The sequence below is a fragment of the Dermochelys coriacea genome, chromosome 18, assembly GCF_009764565.3.
Source record: "Dermochelys coriacea isolate rDerCor1 chromosome 18, rDerCor1.pri.v4, whole genome shotgun sequence".
NCBI lineage: Eukaryota > Metazoa > Chordata > Testudines > Dermochelyidae > Dermochelys > Dermochelys coriacea.
Window position 1 is genome coordinate 1496743 of NC_050085.1, and position 18387 is coordinate 1515129.

The window sequence follows — 18387 nt, forward strand, 5'->3', positions numbered from 1 at the left end:
ACAGAGCTCAGGTCAGCGTGAAGTCAGGAGCTGGCAGGCCCGGGGCAGCCCTGCAAGCCCTGCAAAGAATCCAGAGATGGTCCCTCCACCTGCCAGCCCCTCCCTCGCCCTCCACAGGGCCTCAGGCCATCATGGCGCCCCCTTGAGTTGTGTGCAGCCAGCCAGCAGGGGGCACTCCTGGGGTTTGGGCAGGGCACAGCCAGAACCCTCGCCCCTGTTCTAACCCCACGTGAGGCTGCTGCTGGCTGCGTGTCTGGAGGGGCCCCTCTGTTCTCCAGCACCAGCCAGGCCGCAAAGTCACCAGGCCCCTGGGGACGCGGCACTAGGCTGCCATGCGCAGTGGCATAGTTCCTGCCCCAGAGTCCCCCAGCAGCGCAGGCACTTCCCTGTGCCATAGACAGTGCCAGCGGAAGGATAGGCTACTCCACTTGCCACCTCCCCTCCCAGGCTGCTGTCCCCTCCCCACCCAAGGGTGTGCCCAGTCCCGGCCCTTCACCTTGTTGCCCAGGAACTGGCTAGGCAATGTCCAGAAGGAGTTCTGTGCCAGAAACCTCCTGGACAGGTCCACGAGCTGGAACTCCTGCAGGGCAGGGTCGATCTGGAGCTGTGTGGAAGAGAGGGGCAGCGTCCCCAGCTGCGCTGGCGTTGTCACATTCACACCTGGCCAGGAGGAGGAAAGGCTTAGCACCCCCTGCTCCCAGCACAGCGCTCACCCACACAGACAGGGACAGGGCTGCATGGGGAGACGGCTGCTGCGAGAGGCCCCCAACAAGACCTGCTGCCCTCCCTCAAGCCCCCCGTGCCCCAAGAGCTGAGCTGTGGCTGATGAGACCCCTCTGGTCTGGTTGCCAGAGTGAGTCCGTGGAATAGCTCTGCATTTGTCCTTGGCCCATGACGAAGGCACCTGCTGCACAAGCCAGGAACCAGAGTGGGGCCTGATTGGCCAGGAGCCAGCTTAGAGGAAACTCTCCAGCCACAAGGGCCCTACCAACCCCTCCACCCCAGCCCTGTCTGCAGCCAGCCACTCTGGAGGCCGTTCCACTAACTGCTAGTTAACCTGCTTTCCAAGCTGAGCAGCCAGCCTAAGTCGCCCTTCCAAGGCCCACGCCAGCCCTCCCAGGCCAGTCCGTGCAGCAGCAGAGGGCCGCAGCCCTCAGCACCATGCCTGAGGCTAGGCCAACTCGGTGGGCTCACACCCCTGGCAGGGGGCATTCCTCCCAGGGAGATGTGCTTCCCAGCTGGGAAACCACAGCCAGACTCTCGCCCTGGCAAAGCCACAGGGCAGTAACCATGGTCCAGAGAGCAAGAGGGCATGTTGCATGGCAGGGCCTGGCTTGTATTGGCAGCTGTATCGGCAGTTGCCCTTCCCGGCCCCTCACCCTTGAAGTCCTCAGGCGTGTCAAAGCGCAGGTGGATCTGGTCCCGGTAGCGGCTGGTGCCATGGCAAGCCGTGGTGATGCCAAAGCAGAAACAGGCCAGGCATTTGGAGGTACCTTCAACATGGAAGTGTCCTTCGGGGCAGGGACCTGCCGGGAAACGAGGGAGACCACGATAGGCCCTGGCGCCTGGGGGCACAGAGCGGACCTGGCTCCATGTCCCCGCCGGTGCCACACAGCCCCACGCGGGAATAGGGCGGGGCACGGAGGTGCCATGGAAGCCATGGCGGGGGTGACGGAACCGTCACTGACCAGGAACCTCCGGCCCGACCTGGGAAATTTCTCACCCAGGTGAGCCCCAGACGCCAGTCGGCTCCCCATTCCCTGCTTCCTCATCCAGGCTCAACTCCCCCTTCCCCAGGGACTACGAGGCCACAGCTGGGGAGGTCACAGACCAGCGAACCAAGCCCCCAGGCCCTGCATTCACTGGCCAGGTCTCAGGCTGGCAGAGCTGGCAGGGAGGGTGGATGTTGGGCCCCAGACTCACCACGCCGGGGCGTGAGGCTCAGCACACCATCGGGGATCCCGAATACCATGCCCCGGGCATTGATGGCTTCACAGGTGTAGGCACCCTGGTCGGCCTCCTTCACATCCCGGATGGTCAGCATCCCGTGGCCGTTCTCGCTGCTTATGGACACTCTGGGAGGGGAGGAAGGGCAATGCCCACAAGTCCCAATGGAGGGAGCCCTGGCAAAAGGGTCCCATGTGCTGCAGAGCCCCTCACACTAACCTCCCACTGCATTTCCACTGCAATGCCCCTCTCCCACTACAGAGCCCCCTTCACTGCAGAGCCCCCCACATGCTGCAGAGCCCCTCATGCCAACCCCCCACTGCACCACCACTGCAGAGCCCCTCACACCGATCCCCACTGTGACTCCACAGCAATGCAATGACTCCACTGTGACTCCATTGTGACTCCCCCACTGCAGAGCCCCTACTCGACTGCAGAACCCTCCCGTGAGCTGCAGAGCCCCTCCTCCACTGCAGAGCCCCCCCACGCACTGCAGAGCCCCTCACGTCAAACACCACTGCACCTTCACTGCAACACCCTTCTCCCACTGCAGAGCCCCTCATGCCAACCCCCCACTGCACAGCCCCTCCCCCCAAAAGAGCCCCCCACATGCTGCACAGCCCCTCATGCCAACCCCCACTGCAGAGCCCCTCCCCTACTGCAGAGTCCCTCACATCAATCCCCACTGTGACTCCACTGCAATGCCCCTTCCCCACTGCAGAGCCCACACACAGTACAGACCCCTCACGCCAACTCCCCCACTGCATTCCCCCTGCAACACCCCTCCCCCACTGCAGAGTCCACACACACTGCAGAGCCCCCTTCTGAAACCCCGCTCCCTGGGGTGTCCTGGGCCATCCCCAGCCTACCTCCGGTTGGCAGGGATGTGCCCCCAGTTGAGTCTCCAGGTGATGATGGGGGTGGGCACACCGACGGCCACACAGCGGAAGCGCACTGTCTGCCCGGGGACGGCCTGCACGGACTCCTCGGGGGGCGTGATGACTTGTGGCGGTGCTAGGGGGAGGAACCAGGTGAGGCAGGCGGGCGTCCCCCACCCCGGGCCTAGGCTGCCCTACAGCAGCTCCAAGGGGAGGGATCCCCCGCCCCTCCTCGGAGGGCGGAGACCCCCCTGCCAAGGCAGCTGGCTGAGCCTACCCCTCACCCCCTGGGGGAAAGGCCCCACAGCCCACCCCATGCCCGCACTCACTGCAGCCGACCTCGTCGGAGCGGTCAGGGCAGTCGGCCTCCTCGTCACACTGGTAGCTGGCCGGGATGCAGGTGCGGCTGGACACACAGATGAACTGGTCGGGGCTGCAGGTGTCGTCGGGGCCCTTGGTGGCTGGGGGGCATGCGACGAGGGCGTTAGTGGGCATAAGCCGCCCCCTGCCCGGCTGGCACAACCCCCCAACCTGACCAGTGCCGCCCCCTGCCCGGCTGGCACGACCCCCCCGCCTGACCAGCGCCGCCCCCTGCCCGGCTGGCACGACCCCCCCGCCTGACCAGCGCCGCCCCCTGCCCAGCTGGCACGACCCCCCGCCTGACCAGCGCCGCCCCCTGCCCAGCTGGCACGACCCCCCGCCTGACCAGCGCCGCCCCCTGCTCCTCCGGCCCATTGCGACTCCCAGGCCCCGGGACACAGAGCGCCGGCTGCATGAGAGGCACCAAGGAGAAACTGTGCCCTTCTCCTACACAGCCTCGGCCCCAAGCCCCACCACTCTGCCGCCAGCCAGAGCCCCCAGCCCCCAGGGTCTCTGTGGAGTCACCAGACAGCTCTATTGCACCTCCCTGGGCGGCCTCCTTCCCACCCTGGAGGTCAGAGCCACAGGCCGGGCCGTTCCCAGGGGCACCAGGGAGCAGCCCGGACCTGTCCTGGGTGCCCTGGGGGCTTCAAGCAGCCAGGCTGGGGAGCTGGGCAGGGTCCGGGGAAGGCAGGGTGGCACTCTCCCGGCACACTTACGGCAATCCACCTCATCGGAGCCGTCCACGCAGTCGTTGTCCCCGTCACAGCGCCACAGCTTGAGGGCGCAGTGCCCGTTCCGGCACTTGAACTCGTTGGGTTCGCACGGGGTAGGGGTGCCTGTTGGGCAGGGAGATCCATCAGTGCACTGCCTGGGCCCTGACTGCATGAGTGCTGCCCGTCCCCCCCGCACCGTGTCACGCGACGGACCCTCCCCGGCGCTGCCCGTCCCCCCCGCACCGTGTCACGCGACGGACCCTCCCCGGCGCTGCCCGTCCTCCCCGCACCGTGTCACGCGAGAAACCCGCCCCCAGCGCTGCCCGTCCCCCCCGCACCGTGTCATGCGACGGACCCTCCCCGGCGCTGCCCGTCCCCCCCGCACCGGGTCACACGACGGACCGCCCCCAGCGCTGCCCGTCCCCCCCGCACCGTGTCACGCGACGGACCCTCCCCGGCGCTGCCCGTCCTCCCCGCACCGTGTCACGCGAGAAACCCGCCCCCAGCGCTGCCCGTCCCCCCCGCACCGTGTCATGCGACGGACCCTCCCCGGCGCTGCCCGTCCCCCCCGCACCGTGTCACACGACGGACCGCCCCCGGCGCTGCCCGTCCCCCCCGCACCGTGTCACGCGACGGACCCTCCCCAGCGCTGCACAGGGACCCGATTCCCCAGTAATGATCCGTCAGCCAATTGCAGGAGCCAGCCGAGCCAAGGGCCATGTCCTGGGCTAGCGCTGCAGCCGCTAGCCTGGCTGTTCTTTTGCTGCCCCTCCTGGCCCGGTCCAGCCCCCTCACGCCCCCTACCGCAGCTGAGCTCGTCGCTCCCATCCAGGCAGTCCCGCTCGCCATCGCACAGGTAGTCCCGGGGGATGCACTGCTTGTTGGAGCAGACGGCTTCATCCCGGCGGCAGGGGCGCTGCTCCAGGGGGTGCCGAATCGGCGGGTGCTTGGGGGTGACGAGCCGGAGGGGCGTGGTGGCCGGCACCCTCCTGGTAGTGATCATGGGCGTCGAGGGGGAGGTTGTGGGTGTCCGGGTGGTGGCTGGCTGAGCAGTGGTGATGGGCAGTGGTGGGAAGGTCACCACTTCCTGCCGGTCTGGGACCAGACAGAGAGAGCATTAGAGACCAGAGAGAAACGGGCTGAGAGCCAGGGCCGGGGGGCAAGGGATCTGAGATTCTGGGCTAGGCTTGGCCAGGCAGGGGATCCAGCCCTTGGATCTGAGATCCTGGGCCAGGCTGGGCTGGGAAGGGGATCCAGCTCTGGGACCTGAGATCCTGAGCCAAGCCAGGCAGGGGAACTGGGGATCCAGCCCTGGGATCTGAGATCTGGGCCAGGCCAGGCTGAGCAGGGGAGCTGGGGGCAGGGGATCCAGCCCTGGGATCTGAGATCCTGGGCCGGGCCGGGCCAGGCCAGGCCAGGCCAGGCCAGGCAGGGGAGCTGGGGGCAGGGGATCCTATAGCAAAGACCAGGGACACTAACGAAGGTATCTGTGATAAGGAGAGCCAAGCTGGCTACACAGGGTTCAGGCCCAGGACGACCTGGAAGGAGGGGCAGCGACCAGGCAGGCAGGGCATGCAGCGCAGGCAGGAGTGGGATCCAGCCTTAAGGAATGGGGATTCCACGGCCGGGGGGCACAAGACATTACTAGTTCACTCCCATCCAAGCTCAGCTGCCTGGCCTGGGGTCATGGCAGCATGGAGGTCCCACGTCAAGGACTGGCACTGCTGGGCCCTGGGCCCTTTGCTAGCATTGGGATGCCCCTGGCAGTCTGAGGGTATCCCTGGCACATACACACTGGGAGGGCTTGTGAGCAGAGCATGCCCATGGGAAGAGCAATCCACAAGCCCCCTCCCCAGCCCACTGGCATTCCAGCTGGTGCCCAGGCAAGGGGCAGGGCCTGGCTGTGCCCAGAGCTGTCCGGACAGTTGGCCCTTTGAAAGCCTGGACAAGGGGTGCCAAGCCTCTCCCCCAATGGCAGCGGGTGGTGAGGGAAAGTCCTGGGGCCCCCGGGCTCCCTACCGCAGCCGTGCTCATCGGAGCCGTCCCTGCAGTCAGGGCTGCGGTCGCAGCGGTAGGCCAAGGGCAGGCACTCCCCAGTGCTGCACCGGAACTCCTCGCTGGGGCACTCTGCAGGGGACAGGAGGATGGGGGGATCAGCTAGTTCCCGAGGCATACCCCACTCTAGGACCACAGGCGCCCGGGAGCTCCTGGCCCCTGCAGCCAGAGCCCTCCAGTTCCCGGGGTCGAGGCAGGTCCTAGCTCACAAGGCCTCCAGGGCAAGTGCCCCCTCTCAGCTGGGCCAGGCCTTGGGGCAGAGGGTCTCGCTCACAGTTACAGGGGTTGTTCTGGATCTGCCATGGTGGCACATCACAGGCTAAGCCAGGCACTGAGCCAGGGGTAGACTAGCGCTGGGGGAGCTCGGTCAGGCTGCGCAATCCACTCCCAGGGGGCATCGCCTGGGACTAGCTGAGCCCGGGAGACCAGCTTGCTGTGAGCAGTCCCTCCTCCCCCTGTCACCCCACAGGGATCTGCTCCACTCCAGCTCTGGCCCAGAGCAGGGCAGGCAGAGGCATGGCCTGGGCAGCAGCGCTGTCTTAGGATCACCGAGGATGGGCAGGGGCTCTACCCAGCACTGGGGGGGCTGGAGCTTCAAGTTCTAGCCCCAGCTCTCAACTTGGCTGCTCCGTGCCTCAGGTTCCCCATCTGCAAAGCACCTTAGGGAGCATGGGGCATAATCCCTCCCACCTCCAAGGTGGGAGAGCCCCTCAACTGGAGGTGCCGGGGGTTTCTTGGGTCTCTATTGCCCATGGCTCCGTGGTCGCAGGGAGGGAGGGAGCTGAGGCCTGGAAGCTGCTGGGAGGTATTTGACACCACCAGAGCTCCTGTAGGCGCTGAGGGGGGCTCGTGCCAGGATTCCTGGCCATCTCTGGACTGGGGGGGCTGGATCTGTGCTGTGAGTGGTTCAGAGGGGAGGAGCTGGGTAGAGGAAGGACATTCGCAGGGGGACCACGGCAGGGGGAGGATCCAGCCAGGTCCAGGGCACACAATCAATGGCCTCGCCCCTTCAATAGCCCTGCCCCCATCAGTAGCCCTACCCCTGCCCGTTCCCGGCACCTACCGCAGTCCAGTTCATCCGACATGTCGCGGCAGTCAGGGCGGCGGTCGCAGCGGAACTCCTTTTCGATGCACTCCCCACTGCTGCAGGCAAACTCCTCCCCAGTGCAGGTGCGCACATCCAGGGGCACTGCAACAAGCACAGGAGTCAGAGCCACAGGACCCCCAGGCCAGCCTGGGTCAGCGCCTTGGGGGCGAGGGGAGGTGCCACTAGGGCTCCAACCCCTGGGGAAAGCTCCCAGCCCATGGGCCAGGGCTCGAGGTCCAGCCCAGTTCTCTGCTGACCTTGGCCCAGCTAGCTCCTGGGATGGCAAATCCCAGCCAGATGCCTGGAGTTTGCCTGGAGCCCCTTCTCCTCTGCAGGCTCACAGGGGGCTTCCCAGACCTCCACTCACTGCCAGCCCACCCCCAGGGACGCCCCCTACTCTGCCTCCTCCCACCTCCCCAGACTCACCAGCTGCACGGAAATCCCCTCGCTGCCCCCTGCAGACCCCTGCCCAACTAGGCCAGGCATGGGGTTGGATCCTGCACCAGAAACCCCGCGAGCTGCATGTTCAAGAAGCAAAACAAACACTGCACACGGTTAGAGGCAGGCAGCAGGTACACACACCATGGGCCATGTGACACATGCAACACATGGCAGATACCATGTGGAACACGCCATGTGCACACGCCATGCAGCATATGCCTTGGGGCACACATACTATGTGGCAGACATGCCATGGCACAGGGCCCACCTGCCCCCTCCACCCGGTGGATTTGGACTCCTGCCTGGTGGGTCCCTGCACTAACCACCCGCTCTGACCTTGATGGGACTGCTGGGCTCAGGTGAGGGTGGGTTTGTTCGGGCCTGAGTCTGTGGGGGTCTGGGAGCAGCGCAAAATGCAGCCAGCCAGAGGCAGTGCTGTGGAGGCTGCCGGCTCCCCCATTGGAGGTAAGTACCAATGCTCTGCAATGGCCCATCTGCACAGACAGGCTCCAGAGCTCACCTGGTCCAGGAGTGAGGGGAAGGGGGCACTTGTTATTCTCCCCAGAACCCACAAGCCTCATGGGCCCATGCCCATGGCCCCTGGTTCCCAGCCCGAAAGTGGGCACCCTGGCATGGCCCTGCGTCTCCTGGTGAGGCAGCATTGGGAAAGCAGCCGTTTCCATGTGCCTGCACAAAGGCGCCAAGTCGCAGGACAGGGTCTGTGCCAGCTGCGGGGGGTGTCACCTGCCAGGGCCCCAGCTGCCGGGCCAACAGTCAGGCATCAGCCAGCAGCACCAGAGCCACGCAAATGGCAGGCCACCCAAAAACACACTGGCACAGCACAGCACAGCAGGGCACGGCACAGCATGGGGGAACCTGGAGCCTGTTGCAGGAGCCGATGGGGCATGGACCAGTCCGCGGGGACCAGCATTGGTCTGCGCTCCTAACACCAGCTGAAGGCAGGCGGGCAGCACCCCAACACGCTGGGTCAGTGACCCTCCCAGGGGCTGGCAGCTGCCGTGGGAGGGGAAAGGAGATATCTGCGCCCTCTTGCACAGTCCAGACCAGCTCACCCACAGGCTGGGCTTCTGGGATCTTTAATCTCTTTACTGCCAATCACTGGGGCAGGAACTGGGAAACCTGGGTGCTCAGTGGAAGGGCCTGGCACTGGTGCAGCAGCCACCACCCAGCTCTGGAAGTCTCTTCAGGCCAAAGATGCCCAATGACAAAACCCTGCATCCAACCAGCTTGTGCCAGTCAGCGGGGGCCCTCTAGGGTGCAAGGGGCTACAGGAAGAGCAGGGGCTGCCCCTGGGGCACTCCCCCCGCCCCCTCCCAGCTGCCAGTTGCACGGCCAAGGCCTCCAGGTTCTCCCTGCACCTGCCGCCTCACCCTACTCACCTGGCGACTCCCTGGCAATGGGGGGAGGTGGGGTCTGGGCTGCAAGTGAATAGAAGGTTAGAGCCAGGGAGGAAGGGCCCCCTCAGGCATAAGTGCAGGGTGCCTAAGAAGTGGGGGTCCCTGGCTTGGGGCCGCCTGGCTCAGCCCTGGCCAGACAGCAGCTCAGTGGACCAGCCAACCCTGCCCTCCCTCCCGCCTGCCCTCCATCTGGCCCCAGGGGCAGCAGGGCCATAGACGCAGCTCTGCCCAGGGAGCACTGCCCCAACCTGTCGTCTGGGCTGCCGGCCGACCCTGCCAGCAGAGCGGCCCCCGCTGGGTTTGCTGGGCCTGGGCAGGGGAGCAGACAGACTAGGGAGTCCAGAGTGAGACCACGGCACCCGGGCAACACAGTGACTGCAGACAGATGGATGGACACAGCCCATGGATGCCCAGGGAGCAGTCTGGTTTTATAGGGCAGCGATCGGAACCAGTCCAGTCCTGTACATGCAGGCCAGGCTGATCTGTCCCAGCCCCTCTGAGCCACTGTGGGGTGAACCACACAGACAGACCAGCCTTGGGCCCATACCATGCCCATCGCGGGCACAGGCCCCACCCCTCACTTAGTCTGCCAGTCGCCAGGGCTCAACTGCTGGGGAGGGGGCCTCCTGCACGCCCAGGATCTGTTCTAAACACACTGGCAAGCTGCTGCCCCCCCGACCCCAGGCCCCCTTGGCATACTCCAACAGAGCCCAGGGCAGTGACCCCAGCTGGGGGTCCGGGCAGGGCCTCGCTCACCTGCCCCAAGGCGCCGGAACTGGAAGCCCTGCGTGGAGGTGATGTAGGAGGCAATGGAGCCGCTCTTGATGATGGAGTAGAGCACCTCACGGATCGCCCCCTCGTCCAGGTTCCCCTCCGAGCCCACATCCAGCTCCACAAAGGTATAGCCGTCGATTTCCCTGGGGAGAGCGGGGCCAGGGCTGAATCGGGGGAGGTGCGCATGTGTGCTCCGGACACTGCTCCATATTGCATGGAAGTAGATTCCCTTGTGTGCGTGGGTCTCCCAATTGGGATCCACCAGTCTCGTTATCTCCCCCTCTACAGATAATAAAAATCCTACTACTGCTGCACTAATGGGGCTGCTCCTTTAGCTCCCATGCTCAGGCTTGTTTGGAACAGCTGCAGTCTGCGGGAGGATCTGAGCCGTGACCCTCGCCCATCCCCCGCAATGTCTCGGCTGTGGAAGGCGGCGTGGGGGTGGGGGGGTCCTCTTTTTGGACATGGCGTGCGACTCCCCATGCGCACTTTGGACCCTGGCGCAGGGTGCTTGGGGCACAGCCGTGCAGGGCGTGATGCTGACAGCTGGGAAAGTGCCAGCTCTCAGAGATAAATGCCCCAGGCCCAGGGGAACAAGGGATAGAAGGGCCTCCATTGCCCTCCCCACCCCTTGGCACTGCCAGGGGCACCTCACTCACTTGATGAACACCACGCTGACCACCTGCTCCCCGCCAATCTTGTAGTACTCGGACTCCAGCTGGGGAGAGAGGCAGAGAGCATAAGCAAGTGACACCCCATGGCCAGGGGAGGCAGGGGGCGAATCCTGCTGGCAGCATGGGCTAGTAGTGAGCGCAGGGCACCATGAGTCACCCAGCCATCGGCTCCAGGTCCTTCCCCCACCCCAGTTTGCCCATCTATCCTAGGAACAGTGACCCTGCCTGGAAAGGGCCTTGGAGCCCGGTGGGCTACGCCCACTAGAGACTGAAGCCCCTTGTGCCCAGGCTGGACAACCGGTGCTGACAGACCTCTGTAGTGCCGAGCAGGGGGCAGGGTTACTGCTGAGTCTGGGAGCAGCAGGGGCCAGCTGCCAGGGAGCTCTCTGGGCAGGGCCAGGTGGCAGGGCCAAGGCTCACCGTATCCACCACGGCCTCCGAAACCTCCCGGAACTCCTCCGAATTGGCATCGTCTAGGCGAGGGCTGTAGTCGATGGACTGGGTGAAATTCACCAGAGCGCGGAAGTAGACTGGGCATGCGGAGAGGAGAGATGGCCAGCGTGAGAGCAGGGCGCAGCTGAGCAGGGAGAACCAGCTCGGGCCTCTGCACCGACCAGCTTTACTGGCTACCTCCAGGGATCACCCTGCCCAGCCCTGTAATGCAGCCACCTCTGGGGTGGATTGCTACAGCCACATGACAACACAGTGCAATAGTTAGTACAGGAAGTGAGGAAGACTATGGTATCCAACTGAAACCTGCAGGACCCTGGGACACCAGAAGGCCCCTTGCTGGGTTAGGACCTGGCCAGGCCAATGGAGCCAACACCCTTATTCTGCCAAAAAGAGCCGCGGGATCTTTCATGTGCAGAAGGGGACAGGACCTGGCTGTGCACCTTGTGCAACGCAGCGCCCCTGGTGCTGTGCTGAGGCACTGGCTCTAGCACTGACTGTGGTGGGAGAGCGCCTCCTGCTGAGCCCCCAACAGCACAGCACCTCCCTCCCAGTGTGACACTTGCCCAACCTAGGCGGTTCCCACCTCGACCAGCCGGGACCCCCTGGGATGACGGCAGGGCAGGGGGTGGCACTGGGGAGCCCTCCCTCAGCAGTTGGCCTCCCATGCGGGCAGAGGGAGCAGAGCCCTGATCATCTCCCCAGGGGCAGGCTCCACTGACGGTGGGGTGGGGTGGAGGGGGGCAGGCTCAGCCTGGCTCCCGACTGGGAAAATCCTCGGCCCCCTTTGCAAGTCCATCTGCACCATCCAGTGACAGCCAGCCCCGAAGGAGTCCATGCCACAGGGGCCAGGCCCAGGTGGGAGCTCCGGGCTGGGGGGAGGGATCTGTGGAATCCTGCTAACTGCACCCCCGAGCTTCACACGCCTGCCGTGCCAGGAGCAGCCCCTGGCTCCCTGCATCAGGCTGCGGCTGCCAGAGCTCATCCCCCGCTCGCAGCTGCCCTGCGTCCAGCCCCGCGGGGCCCCTCCCCAGCACCAGCTGCTCAGCTCCTTGTAGTGAGTAAACAGCAGCCCCGCTCCCCACCTCCCTCAGCTCCTGCAGACAGGCCAGACACCACACAGCTCCCCCACAGGACAGCTGCTCCCAGGCCAAGGAGTCCCTGCAGCCTGACCCCCAGCACGGGAGTCCCAGGGGCAGGGTGGGAGCTCCTCCAGCATGTGGTTGTGCTCTGACTGGGCCTCTGGACTCTGCCCGCAGGGATCACCCAGCTGAGGGCAGCACTGGCTTGGCCTCCCTGAGCTGGCTCTCTGGGGCAAACACCGTAGGGTGTGGGGCCAAGGGGGCACACATCCCGGCCTTGTCAGAGAGGAGAGAGAGGCTGTGCCAGGGAAGTTACTATGCTCAGCCCTGCCCATACGCTCCACAGTGCCTTGTCAGGTATCTGACAAGCCCTGCCTGCTTCAGATGCCCCAGCTTGGGGTCTGACACTGGCAAACTACCCCCCAGGTACATGGCAGAGCTGGACAATCTACCCCGCTCTTCTCCAAGGAGAAAAGGGCCTGGCATGGGAGACTGGACTCCTGGGTTCTATTTCCTGTTCGGGAAGGGAGTAGGGACTAGGGGTTAGAACTGGGGGCTGGGAGCCAGAGCTCCTGAGTTCTTTATCCTGCTTTGGGAGGACTGTACTCCTGCTGGAATTCTGCGCCATTGCGCAATGCAGAATCAATGTTCCCCAAAGGATTTTTTTTCATGCAGAATTTGTGATTTCAACCAAAATGCTTCCTTTTTCCTCATGTCTGACCCTAGCTGTGCTGCCCTCCCTCCTACATTTAGGGGTCTACCAAATTCGCAGCCATGAAAATTGCATCACAGACCGTGAAATCTGGTCTCCCCAGCGAAATCTGGTCACCAGCCTCCCAGCTCTGAAGGCAGCACCACTGCTAGCAACAGCACAAAATGAAGGGTGGCTTACTTCTGTGCTGTTGCTAGCAGCGGTGCTGTCTTCAGAGCTGGGCGCCTGGCAAGCAGTCGCCGCTCTGCCTTCATCTTTCTTGTCGCTGTGTTACAGACATACTTGCTGACTGGTATTTTGAAATAAATTACCAAAATAATTGGAACTGGCCTGATTATTTTGTTTTATTTTGATAAATAAAATATGCGGAATTTTGAAATATTGTGCATATAATTTTTAATTTTTTGGCACAGAATTCCCCTTGGAGTAGAGAGTGGAGTCGAGTGGGGGTGGGCTAGGGGGTCAGTGCTCCTGGGTTCTGCTTTGGGAGGAAAGTAGGATCGAGGGGATTAGAGCCGGGGAGGGTTGGAGTCAGAGTCAGATTCCTGAGTTTTATTCACAGTCCTGCAACTGGGTGAATTCCTTCCCCCGAGGTGTCTTACTTTGCCCTCTATAAAGTGGGGAGAAGGATCCTGACCTGCTGGGGAGGTTGTGCAGGGCTCTGAGATCCTGGCAGGGATGGGGCAGGATTGTCACTGTGCCCACTGGCGCTGCCTGCCCCTAGCTTGGTTCACCCCATGGAAGTGGGCGGCCTGTCAGCAAGGAGAGTCTGTTTCCCGCCCGCTAGCGTGGGGGCTGGGGTGCCAGCAGGATAGCTGCAGGGTACTGGAACCAGCCGGGGACAGGGCATGGGGGCAGGGGGGCCAGATGAGGCTTCTAGCTATCCCAGGGGCTGGGAAGGATGGAGATGGGCCCTATGCATGGGGCAGGGGCCCCTTTCAGAACGCAGCAGCTCCCCTGCAGCTGCCCAGCCAGCCCCCAACCCTTCCCAGGTGCACCCCAGCAGCCTGGGAGAGCCAGAGTCTCCTGCAGGCGGGACGGAGCGCTCAAGGTCTGCTCTCTGGGGTGATGCCTTGTAATGTTGGCTCACAGGCCCACACACAGAGCCAGCAGTCTCCCCACATTCCAGGGCTGCTTCTGCTCCCAGCCAGGCCCTTCCCAGGCACGGGAGAGGCCGTGCCACCAGCACCAGAGAGGGTGGTGCCAGAGAGCACTTGGGGCTAGGGGTGGTGGCCCTGCCTGAAGACGAGGGCTTCCCCCATTTGCAGCAAGGCACTGCCATTCCCTGCCCAGGTGCCCCTCCCAGAGCCCAGGGAACACAAGGGCACTTGTCAGGCACACAAAGAGCCCATTGAAAGTGCCCTGTGACCGTGGGGATGGCAGGCAGCCAGGGGGTGGGGTCGCCCCTCACACCCTACCCTCCAGCACAGCTCACCCCAAAGAGCGCAGCCAGGCGTCCGCCAGGAAACAGCCCTTCCTCAGCTCAGGGGGAGGGAGCATGCGGCTCACACTACAAAGCCCCTTTTCTTGCAGCATTGGGGATGGGGGTTCAGCCTGGAGCCGGCAACGCGCACCACTGGGTCTCACTAACTACCACCATTTCAGAGCCCAGCTCTCTGCTCGGCCACTGCTCTGCTTCTGCCAGCCCCTCAGCCTGGCCTCAGCCAGGGTGATGCTCCAGCCCTCCTGCCAGGGAGCTGGGACCTCGTCACATGGGACATTTAATTCCTGCAGATGCCCTGGGGCTGGCACTGGGTGGTGGCTCTCCAAAGTGAGTCCCAGCCCCCATAACTGGCGCAGGGTGAGCCCAGGGCGTGGCTGGCTCCGGCCTGCATGGCTTCTAGAAGGCCAGATGCTGACATGCTGCTCAATGGCCTGCAGAGACAAGGATTTCACTTGGGTGCCTCGTGGGGAGGTGGCCCCCTTCTCCCAACCAGCGCCAGGACTGACACCGAGTTGGGCCTGCTGGCCAGCTCCACAGGCTCCAGCCTGAGATTCTGGCCTGGAGCACCCTACCACCCGCAGGACCGGTGCAGCACTATCAGGATCAGGGCGAGCTGCCCTTCCACATTGCCCTGCCAATGTGCCCCAGGATGCCCCTCCAAGGCCCATTGCCCAGGGGAGGGACTGAATGTCTTTTCCAGCGCAGGAATCTGAGAAAGCAGTGCCAGGGCCAGACACTTTCTAGTAAAACCCATCCTGCCCTGTGTGCCTCTGCAGCAGGCCCCAGGGCTCAGCCATGTCCCTCGCAGCAGGTATGGCCCTGGCCCTTAGCCTCCAAGCTCACTGCACCTGGGCCATGGGATCAGGAGGGCAGCTTCAGCCCTGCCCCAGCTGGGTATGTGCCCTTGTCAGCCCCACTGGCTACCCATGGGCATCTGGGCACAAGAGCGAGAATTCAAGGGCTTTCACGTCAGACTGTGCAGCTCTCTGGCTGTACAAAAGCAGGATTGAGCACATGGGGGGTGCACACAGGGTTAAAATGAGAGTGGGCAAGCAGAGGGTGCCCATGGGAAGCCTTGCACCAGCAACACTGCCCTACAAACATGCCCAATGGCCTCAGGCAAAGGCCCAAAGAATTGTGCCCACAACACTCAGTGCCAAGCATCGGCAGGTGCAGCCACGTGCACATGGCGGGGGCTGCATCTGTAACCCAGGCACTGGGAGTGGCACATTGGGGCCCTGGCTCTGGCTCAGCCCTGGGCTGGAGAGCAGCCTGCTGCAGGAAGCCCAGCCTGCTCCCTGGCTTCCCCAGCAGCCACTCTTCCTCCTTTTAAGGAGCCCTCAGTTCTCGGCTGTGCTTTGTTTGCACTTGGCTGTGGAGGGAGATGGAAAAAATGCTTCAGGCTGCAGAGCCCTCAGCTTCCTGCTGCTGTGTCCGGCTCCGGCTGAGTCAGCCCCTCTCAGGCGCCCGCTCCGTGCTGCAAGGAGCTGGGGGCTCCTGGGGCAGACCTGACTCACCATGACCTGGTGGAAGGCAGAGTCTGCCTTGGAAATCACTTCGCACTCCCAGGGCACCTGGCGGAGGGCCACTGCCTCGCCACATGGTGCCTGGGACCTCTGGAGCTGACAGCAGAAGCCCAGCCCAGCCCTGGGCAGGCTCCTCTAGTGAGGCAGGGCACGTGGGGGGTGACACACCCAGCCAGGCGCTCGCGCTCAGCACAGACCCTGGGGCTCTCCAGCGCTCCAAGCTCACTGCCCTGAGGAGATCTCTGAGCTCATGAGCCCAGCGAATGCCCTTGGCAGGGGGCAGGGTAGCCGTGGTATTACCCAGCTCACACACAGGGGCTGTGTCCCAGAATCAGGATCAGGGCCAGGAGGCAGGTGGTTCCCCAGCATGCCCACACCACCAGGGGAGACGGTCCGGCCATGTGACGTGGCCACAACAGTGCAACGTGCGCTTTGCCTGTGAAGGCAAAGACCCAGTGGACAGAGAGCCCCTCTGCACTGCACGGGGAACCCAGCCTCAGCGCCAGGATGAGGTCAGCAAACTGCAGTGAGTTTGGGGTGAGCAATAAGAGTGATGGGGGATCAACCTTATAGGGAGAGACAGAAGGAGGTGGAGCTGGCCAACCTGGCAAGGAAATGGGCTGGGGAGGCCAACGGTATCCTGGGTGGGAGCTGGGGGCACAGTGCCCTGATCCCCTGCAGCTCTGAGCTGTGCAGTGACTGTTTCTACTCTCCCCTCTCCTGGCTGCCGTCTGAGCACCTGGTAGCTCTGACTGCTCACCGCGCTCTCCGCCCCTTGCCCTAGCAGCCAGATGAGCACCAGGCCTCTCTCCTTTTACACAGCAGCCAATGGCGCCGTCTACAAGGGCACTTCAGGCAGAGCTGGGACTAGACCTTAACGTGACACCCATGCTCCCCTCCAGAGCCACTGGCTGAACCGAGGAGTCCTGATCATGACCATTCCACATGCAGCCCCCTGGCTAGCAGCTGAGCCACAGAGGGGCAGCTACTCCTGGAGCTCAAGGACTGGGGCTAGGAAGGTCCAGGGTTCCAGCGCGCCAGCGACACACAATGGAGAGATCTGCCAACTGGGGTAGAAAATAAACAACCCAGCCTTGCAACGAGAGAACCGGCTCTGCTGCTAACAGCCATGGCAGTCTGTCCCTGATGGGGTGGCCCTGGTGCCCCACACTGTGACCCTGCTCCCGTAGGTGGGATGTTGCTGCCCCAAGATGCCGGCTGCAATGGAACTACGGGGCTGGGGTGGGCAGGTTCCATCTCAGCTGTTTTTCAACAGAAAACTGTGGTTTCGACTAAATGAAATTTTTCACAAATAGCATCAGCTGCCTGCACAACAGGATTTTTTGTCCAAAATCCCGAAAACCACAACAGTTCGATTTGCAGAGGCTGATGCGGTGCTGCCTGAGAATTGTAGTTCGCATGCCTCGTTGTCCCCATTCTCCTCTATGGGCCAGCTCCCTAGCTGGACTACAGCTCCCATGATGCACCATGGCTAGGGACTCCCATGTTGCACAGTCTCTCTGGGAGCTATAGTCCGACCAGGGGACCTGGCCTATAGAGGAGAATTGGAGCTTGAGAGAGCTGAACCATAACTCCCATGAGGCATTGTGGCAGCAATTCTGAATCCAAATATTTTGGCATTCACGTTTTTATCATAGATTCATAGATACTAAGGTCAGAAGGGACCATTCTGATCATCTAGTCCGACCTCCTGCACAGCGCAGGCCACAGAATCTCACCCACCCACTCCTATGAAAAACCTCACCCATGTCTGAGCTATTGAAGTCCTCAAATCATGGTTTAAAGACTTCAAGGAGCAGAGAAGCCTCCCTCAAGTCAACCATGCCCCATGCTACAGAGGAAGGCGAAAAACCTCCAGGGCCTCTCCAATCTGCCCTGGAGGAAAATTCCTTCCCGACCCCAAATATGGCGATCAGCTAAACCCTGAGCATATGGGCAAGATTCACCAGCCAGATACTAGAGAAAATTCTTTCCTGGGTAACTCAGATCCCATCCATCTAATATCCCATCTCAGGGGATTTGGCCTATTTACCCTGAATATTTAAAGATCAATTATTTACCAAAATCCCATTATCCCATCATATCATCTCCTCCATAAACTTATCAAGTAGCATCTTAAAACCAGATAGATCTTTTGCCCCCACTGCTTCCCTTGGAAGGTTATTCCAAAACTTCACTCCTCTGATGGTTAAAAACCCTCATCTGATTTATCAAGTCTAAACTTCCTGGTGGCCAGTTTATACCCATTATCAACATGCTGAAGTTTTCTATTGACCTCCCCTCCCCAGCTAGCCCAGCCTGCGCCCCCTCCCCACACACAGCCTGGGCCCCCAAGCCCTTCACTTACTGAGCGGGGCCTCATCGTCCGGGTCAGCCACAGTCATACCCGCCAAATGGGGCTGCCCTGCTGCACCCGGTTGGGCTGCACCCCAGGAGCAGGAGGAGGAAGAAGATGGATGATGGAGAGGGACAGGACAGGAGAGAAAAAAAGAGAGAAAGATGGGCAGTTACTGAGAAAGAAGAAAGAGGTACAGCCGAGATCATGCAGGGCCAGAGCCAGCAACCCGAGAGAAAGGCCCAACGCCACCGCTAAGCAGAAGAGGAGAGCCCCAGCCCTGACCTGAAAGCCAGGCCATCACTGCCGCACATGCTGCCTCCAACCATCATCGCCACACAGTGCCACACTGCCTCCTACCACCACTGCCACACAGTGCCATGTTGCCTCCTGGCACCACTGCCACACAGTGCCATGATACCTCCTACCACCACCACCACACAGTGCCATGCTGCCTCCTGCCACCA

General features: G+C 62.8%; 1 protein-coding gene across 10 annotated transcripts in view; it reads right to left on the reverse strand.

The window, feature by feature from the left end:
- The window catches only part of HSPG2 (heparan sulfate proteoglycan 2), a 183434-nt gene that overhangs the window by 120574 nt on the left and 44473 nt on the right, over positions 1-18387 (reverse strand). For 8 of the 10 annotated variants that reach the window (XM_043500073.1, XM_043500072.1, XM_043500071.1 and 5 more), the window contains exons 4-15: positions 10771-10880; positions 10336-10394; positions 9659-9819; positions 7020-7145; positions 5921-6028; positions 4706-4996; positions 3905-4024; positions 3155-3286; positions 2817-2961; positions 1924-2075; positions 1380-1526; positions 497-660 (exon numbers count right to left, since the gene is read on the reverse strand). In XM_043500073.1, the coding sequence (XP_043356008.1) occupies positions 497-660; positions 1380-1526; positions 1924-2075; positions 2817-2961; positions 3155-3286; positions 3905-4024; positions 4706-4996; positions 5921-6028; positions 7020-7145; positions 9659-9819; positions 10336-10394; positions 10771-10880 (1715 nt within the window). The remainder of the gene's footprint in view (positions 1-496; positions 661-1379; positions 1527-1923; positions 2076-2816; positions 2962-3154; positions 3287-3904; positions 4025-4705; positions 4997-5920; positions 6029-7019; positions 7146-9658; positions 9820-10335; positions 10395-10770; positions 10881-18387) is intronic. The other 2 variants (XM_043500074.1, XM_043500066.1) reach the window with 1 other exon arrangement.